We start from the raw sequence: 7,500 nt of genomic DNA on the forward strand, positions 1-7,500 counted from the left end.
CTCAGTGTCAAGGACAAATATCGATTCAACGCAGTACCAAACTGGGAGCTGATATAAGTGATCTGCGAGCCGAAATTCTGGAGTTCTCGCTATGGAAAAGCGCTTAAGTAGCGAGTCCAGCAGGGGTAACACTGTTGGTTGAGGCTTTGGTGTGAGCGCATGCGCAAAGCGCCTAGTGTTGCAATACCTACCATCTCGATGGTAAAATAAACTGTCAATTGACACACGTCTTGTAATGAAAGTAGTGCTTGTCGTTAATCATTGCCAGTAATAGTTTTCATTTTTGCCCTTGAAAGGACTTTCAGCTGTCGTTCTACTTCAGACAAAAATGGCAAGATTCTCGATTGTCCTATGGAGACCATTTTCCTGAAGACGATATCACGTTAGGTGGAGGAATATTGCAGCAGCTGTGGCTTCCCGAGACATACTTTGTGAACAAGAAGGGATCGAGAAATAGCGAGGACGCACATTTTTTCGTCCGCATTTTCCGCAATGGAACGTTGCTTGTCATCACCAAGTACAATCAGTTCAAAGTTTCTACTATTTTAGTTATTTGATTTTTTTTTGAGAACACAATCCTAATCCCGGCGGAAACTTTTGTAGATGAGTCCCAATTGGTAATCTGTCATATTTAGGAAACTGTTAAAATGATTCACGCCGGAAGCTCGTATAGACCACTTTCATTAATGAGGACCACTTTTACATTCTTTTGTCTTTATGTTAATTAGACAGGGTCCCAAAGGGGTTTAGGGTTCCAGGTTTCCAAGACCAAAAAAATCGGGGCTCCAGGGCCCCAGGCCCCCCCCCCCCCCCACCCTCCTCCTGGATCCACTCCTGAGAAAGACTTATAATAGTTGTAAAAGGCCCCAACATAGGATTCGATAAAGCTCCGAGTGGTCTCGCAAGTAAGCGGACCATTTTATTCATCGATTTTTTCCCCCTGTAACTATGAACTAAAACATTTCCTCTCTGTAGAAATACTCTTACAATGGATTGCTACATGGACCTGAGACATTTCCCCTTCGATGATCAAAAGTGCAATCTTACACTAGAGAGCTGTAAGTTCAGTTATAGTTTGCAAGCAACTTGGTGACCTTGATCATTTCAGTGTTCCCATGTGAATAACTTTAAAATGATAAATGCTCACCAACAATCATTTTTGTTCGCCTTTTTTTGGTGTAATCAAAACCGACCTCATTTAGATCGAGCCCCCCTCCCCTAGACATGACTTCTTCCGTCACGTTTTAAGTGTCTTAGAGACCCTTCACGACCCATCAAGACTAGAGATACTATTTTGCATTACAGCAGTTTTCGTTAACCACATCATATTACCGTTAATTTATTCTAACAGTTTTGTTATTTTTTGATCGAAGTTGGTTTCACCACAAAGGATGTCGTGTACAAGTGGTTATCCAAAAAAAGTCATGAAGCCGTTGAAAAAGGAGATGGCTTGTCAATATCAGAGTTTGATCTTGGATCGATCAGAATATTTGAGGTTACCACAGTTTATAAAACAGGTAAGAAGTAGAAAAAAGAGGTCATCCAATATTCCCACAAGGTATATTATTGAGGCCACGTAACAACAATCACAATAGGCCATTTTACAGTTGTTTGCTCTGCGACCTAGCCTATGAATGGCTACGAGGCTGCCGGTGACCTTGCATTGATACAGCCCCCACTGCTTTTATCATGCAAATTGTGTTGTTGTAATTCTAATTAGTCCGTATTAACATTACAAAAGCACGGAGGTTTGTATCAAAACAGGGTCACCGGCAGCCTCGCTTCCATTCGTAGGCCAGGTAACTTAGCTACAACTGTAGAATGGTCTATTCAAATAAAGACGATATCATTTCGAAACCTAGACTGTGAGCAGTCCTCCTTTTATCCTCAAATTCTACGTACTGGTGGAAAAATATTATGTAGAACTTGGCGCAGGGTCCCGTTTCTCGAAAGTCCCGAAAACGTTTCGGGTCCAAAAAGTCATTTACGCAACCGCCATCCACTTGTCTTGATAAGCTTGTATATTAACAGGTTTTCAAGGAAACAAAAAGCAAAATGACAGTGGAGCTCTATGACTGAAAACCTCTCCGTTCTCAAGATACAGAAGAAATTCATACCCAAAGTTGCGTGACTTACGAGATCGAACGGGCCATGACGTAGGTCCACGCTTCGCGCACTTAGGTCCTCGCGCTCGAGTCGCGTGGGAGAAGAAAGCGACAGCTTGCAGTCTATAAATAGGCAACCTGTTGGCTGGCTGTTCACAAAACGACAGATAGTCGAATGTGGGAAGCCCGGGGACAAAACCAGTTGGCGTATGGCCAGATCGAGACGAATTCCAATCCGCTGGCAAATCCAACAATTTAAGCACTTGATCACACAGTTTCCTCTTTCTTTAAGAAAAATATCACTCGAATCTGTTCAAATCTTTTACTGCTTTTTGGTCCTATGTAATTTAGGACCATTTTCAGGTTTAAAGATGGAGCTCAATTTCCACCGAAAATCCACATATTATTTGATAAAAATCTACATTCCAAGTGGCATGATAGTCGTGCTATCTTGGGTAAGTAATTAGTCTGCAAGTTTTTCTCACATTCAAAAAGGTTTTAAGAATAATAGAATTTTACTAAAGCAGAAGCATACGATGCAAACGAATAAACGCAAGAGTGAACAATGATTTGACAGCGAGTCATTCAGGAATTCATTGCCATGGCAACAATTCGATGTAGACATGATCATGTAGTCACTTGGCAACGGGCGAAAGGTTAAAGGAAAGATCAGAGTCCCAAACAGGATTCGAACCTACGACCTCTGTAAAACCAGTGGGAAGCTCTACCTAGTAAGCTTCAAGAACTGCGGAGTCAGGTTCTCATTAGACACTAGGCTGATTTAGCAACGGAACGGGAACCTCAGTTGATGACGGGAGAGCGCGCGGAATAGACTGGATTCTACTCTAATCTGACCTAACAAGGACATTTTGAAGCGCGCGCCGTCGTCAACTGAGGTTCCTGTTCTGTTGCTAAATCAGTCTAACATGACCCACAGGTGTGCGGACTTGACAATGTCGTGCGCCTCAAATGTATTAAAAATATTATCTGGTACATTTGATCTCGTACAAAAAAACTCAACTTTTGAGATGAATGAATAGTATAAAAAGGAAACTGCTCAAAAGAAGCATCGAAAACTCGTCGAAGTGAGGACTTCTCCAACGGAGATGCGCAAAACTGTTCATTACGCAGTGTGCACAAAAGCTAACAGTACATTCTCTTTTGCTAATTGGGCAGATGATAGGCCCAAGACCCAAAGCAGCACAGTAATACGACCTGACTGCAGTCTTTCGTATTCTCTTTTCAGGTATCATTCTGGATTGATTACAATTCCATTCCCGCAAGAACAGCGCTGGGTATCACGACCGTGCTGGCTATGACAACGTTATTATTTGGTGTTCAATCTTCCTTACCAAGCGTACCTTACATCAAAGCTGTGGATTTGTTTATGATCGTCTCCTTTGCTAATGTCTTCGCCGCTCTCGTCGAGTATGCGATCGTAAATTACACGAGTATGCGCGAAAAACAGAAAAAGAAGTCTCGGTGGTCTGAAAACAAACAAACCGTTGTAAGTAGCGCTCTCTTTAGAATTATGGCAAGCAGGGCACGGCATTGACTAGGATCTTTCATGATGACAGAAGTCGAATTTAGTTCTGGGATACACTTCTTCAGTAATTTTCAGTAATATGATATTTTCTCAAGCCAGGCTCCATTTGCCCGGTTGTTTTTAAACAAGCGCTACACATTCTTCGCGCTTTCCATCTTTTCCTGAATAGCGAGAAATTCTGAAATTTCCTTCTCCAGCGGTTGTTAGCTTCCATATTTGTTCCATCTTCTATCCTTTGCATCGTTTTTGATTCTTCCGTTCTCATCTGTCATCATCTCTAACACAAGCCGGGAGTCGATGTAAAAGAAAAAATAGATCAGCCACCGTAAGGAACATTCGAAAATTAGTTTGTTCAATAAGGTTTATTTTTTCCTTCGAACGCTAAGACACTGTCAACTTTCGAAAATTTGTAATTATTTTAAGAGAGATTTGTGTGATTGAACGCTAAGCTAAGGCTATTGTTTGAGCTGTTTAGAAGCTCAGTATTGGAATCCAGGACGACCACTGCTTGAGAAATCCTTCAGGAAGTAGGCCCAACAGAACCCTTTCGCATTTCAACATCCGTATGCAAAACCTGAGCAAGAGTTGCTCGTCTAAAAAATAGGGAGAAAAAGATGGTCATTATTCCACTTTGTTTGATCAGCTTATACAAACTTGAAGAACTACACGGCCTTCTCGTTCACGCCCCCGACCGTCGCGGAGATGTCCAAGTGTCTAAGGTCCTAGTCCCTTGCGGCTAAAGTCTCCCTTACCAACAGTGTTTTTCCTTCAACAGAACAAAGACATCTTGATGCAGAGTTACCGCAATGCGTCGTTTGAAAATAACAACCAGAGTGACTACCGCTTTGAAGATGACGCAGTTCACGGTGGTAATGTTGACGTCAATACCTCTCTCAACAAATTTGATCACGAGCCTGTAGCCAATGGAAAAGCTAGTACGAAACACTGGTCGCGTGATCAGTCACGTGTTTCACGATTGCAGAGATGCAGCTGGCCTTGCAAGATTACAGCTGATGCCATTGACGCTTGGTCACGTGTGATGTTTCCTCTGGCGTACGGACTTTTTATCGTCGCTTATTGGATTTTATATTCCTCGAATATTACCGAAGATAAAACTTAACTGTTAAGAGAAGGAAAAAGGTGAAAGGCTTCACTCTTAATCGATCTTATTTAGCAGCGTGTATATTATAAGAATAACATTGTTGAACAAAGTGAAGGGAAACATCTTTTCGATGCTTTCCATCTCTGAATACAACCAAGTGTAGTTTCAATGCGGTGACATTTCAAACAAAGTCTTGTGGAATTCTGAGTGTTGTTGATTATGGCCCCTGAGCTCAACCTCTACAAAACGTCACAAACAATGGAATTAAAACAACAGCAAGGTCATCGCGTTGAATAACACCTAGCCAACCACAGAGTGGTTTTCAATTGAGTGTCGAAAGTAATTAGTGAATTGCTTTGGTTTATGATTACTTCACTCAGTGATTGGTTCAAAGTTCTCGCGCCATTTTTTCAACCAATCAGAAATGAAACCAAAACCAATTGTGGCTTGCGCGTGCACATTTTCCCGCGCTTTGTATCAACTACGAGTAATTACTTCGAGTTTTGATTGGTTTACTTGAATGTCTCCGACCTTTTTGATTGGCCAAAATAATTACTTCGGTTTTGGTTTTACGACACAATTGAAAACTGCTCTAAATCAGATGTTCAGTTGTTACAAGGGCAATTGATAATTACCTTAGAAAATACTGTAACCATTACTGGGACTCGGGAAGCATTGACAGGTACAGTCACCTTACTTCTATGCAAACCGCTGCAGTCTGGCACAACAAGCTAGGCTGGAAGATGACTCACTTTTATAGACTGTGTAATGTTATTGCCATTGAAGAAAAATTTAAAGAAGAAAAAAAACAACGTTTGCTTAGACAATTGTACCCCTTTCATTAAGTAAATATTGATGTGAACGCTCCACAAGACACTTTACCGGCTGGTGTCAATTCATATTTAAGGTTTATATATTTTTTTCCTTTTGCAGCAGTGCTTTTTAAGACTTAATTCAAATGATAGTGGATAGACTTAAGTCTGTTATGTTGTTCTCTCGTAGTAATACTTAGTCCGGCTTACACTTAAAAAATCGCACTGAGTCTTCAAAGTTAATCGAATTGTTGTTTTTGCATGTTTCTGGATGGATTGTTCAAAGCATACTCCGTAGATTCAGGACGGTTTATTCAGTTTTTCAAATCATTTTCTTACAACGAAAACTATATATCACTTTCTTAAATACCTGAGATTTTTTATTTACACTAATTTATTTAACATCTATCACCATTCTCGTCACCAGAGCCTCCGATCGACCTAAGGCTCTGGGAAACTCTGTGTACGAGAACATGCGCAGTAGGGTTCTCATGACCAAAAAATTGGCTTCCTTTTGTCTCAAGATCCCACAGGCTACTGATAAGGCAGGGGAATAATATCAAGACTTGTTTCAAGTGAATTAGTTTTGTGCCCATACTTATCTGCATCGTTTGAAACACGTAAATAAAAAAAAAGTGCCTGTTGATCTGTATGTAAGCCACGACTTACGACTTTAACCCACGACCAACCACCACTAGCCACTCCCAAACGTTTTCGAGGCTTTTGTAGACATGGTCCCCAGCATTCCACGGTTTGTAGTCATTCAGTACTGATCCCAAACCTTTGAACTCAATCTTTGAAGCGCAGCCATTGCTTCACCGTGTTGATGATCTTTTTTCAGCACTCGATAATAATGTTTCCTTGCTTCTTTGAATAAGCCTTTCAGCTCCAGAATTCTTCCCATTAAAAACTCTGCTTCTTTGCTGTTTGCATCATATTTGAGCACAGTGCGAACCTCCGATTCGGCCAAGTAAAACTTGTTCTGCATCAAAAAACAAAAGTACGGAAGAAAATGAAGCGTTTACTCCAAGCTCTTATGGGAACAACACCAAGAACATCCAAAGTGTTTGCGATTAGTAATGATTTGACCTGTTCATAAGCAAAAATAAAGTCATGGTTGCAGAGAGAGTTAGACCTTGTCCGCCCATCATGGGGATACCCGTATCCGGATAAGCCCGCATTAAAGCATAGGAAATTAAAGGTAGCGTTCCGCTAAAGTGGCTATAAATTGCAAAATGCCATGATGCCGCGCTCACATGGGTTGGTATGACGTCAATATTTCAGAATTCATACAGTATTTTTTTTTTTTACCTTAAGAAGGTAAAGTTGTACCAGTAACAAGCGACTTTCTGTATCCGAGGGCTTCAATTGCAATCCTTTCTGCAAGTATTCTTCAGCCTGAAATGAAACGGCACGTAGTGGTGTAAAAAAAAAATTATCACTATCAGTGAGGGCAGCATAGCTGAGTGGTTAGGGAGGTTGCACTAAACACGACGAAGCTGCAAAGTTCAAGTCGCAGTCTGATAGGTAGTTGGAGCATTCTTTTTCACGGTCACAACTAAAATATAATGACCTCTGAACGGTTTCAAAACACAACATTGTTTCAAGATTACTGAGCATGTGCGAAACCACTGGTAGTCCATCATGATTCCAAGCCTTTCAGTTTTGGACCCAGTCAAAGGTATGTCAAAGGTCGTTATTCTGGGTGCTGACCGAAAGAATCGCGGCCTACCACAGTGAAGAACAACGTAACTGGAATTGTTGGAATTGTCCAGAGCAGGCCTTTATTGCAATTCTTCGACCGTCCATAGCTATAGCCAGCGAACTATGCTCTGTTGACTTCTTACATCTGGTGATTTATCTAACGGTCCCTTTACCCCTGAAAACACTACCCCTTTCACAATCCACAGAAGAGCTGTAGTCAAGTAATGATGT

The 7,500-nt window shown here is 41.2% G+C and overlaps 2 protein-coding genes across 5 annotated transcripts in view; one reads left to right on the plus strand and one right to left on the minus strand.

The window, feature by feature from the left end:
* Nucleotides 1-6,215, plus strand: part of LOC137982635 (glycine receptor subunit alpha-4-like) — a 17,487-nt gene extending 11,272 nt beyond the window's left edge. For all 4 annotated transcript variants that reach the window (XM_068829759.1, XM_068829761.1, XM_068829762.1 and 1 more), the window contains exons 6-11: nucleotides 297-517; nucleotides 976-1,058; nucleotides 1,374-1,517; nucleotides 2,457-2,560; nucleotides 3,352-3,612; nucleotides 4,427-6,215. In XM_068829759.1, coding sequence (XP_068685860.1) covers nucleotides 297-517; nucleotides 976-1,058; nucleotides 1,374-1,517; nucleotides 2,457-2,560; nucleotides 3,352-3,612; nucleotides 4,427-4,771 — 1,158 coding nt within the window. In that variant the 3' untranslated portion in view covers nucleotides 4,772-6,215. The remainder of the gene's footprint in view (nucleotides 1-296; nucleotides 518-975; nucleotides 1,059-1,373; nucleotides 1,518-2,456; nucleotides 2,561-3,351; nucleotides 3,613-4,426) is intronic.
* The window catches only part of LOC137982634 (protein O-mannosyl-transferase TMTC4-like), a 14,016-nt gene continuing 12,375 nt past the window's right edge, over nucleotides 5,860-7,500 (minus strand). The window contains exons 10-11 of the mRNA XM_068829758.1: nucleotides 6,877-6,963; nucleotides 5,860-6,547 (exon numbers count right to left, since the gene is read on the minus strand). Of these exons, the coding sequence (XP_068685859.1) occupies nucleotides 6,329-6,547; nucleotides 6,877-6,963 (306 nt within the window). The 3' untranslated portion in view covers nucleotides 5,860-6,328. The remainder of the gene's footprint in view (nucleotides 6,548-6,876; nucleotides 6,964-7,500) is intronic.

Source organism: Montipora foliosa, chromosome 13 (genome assembly GCF_036669935.1).
Source record: "Montipora foliosa isolate CH-2021 chromosome 13, ASM3666993v2, whole genome shotgun sequence".
Lineage (NCBI taxonomy): Eukaryota > Metazoa > Cnidaria > Anthozoa > Scleractinia > Acroporidae > Montipora > Montipora foliosa.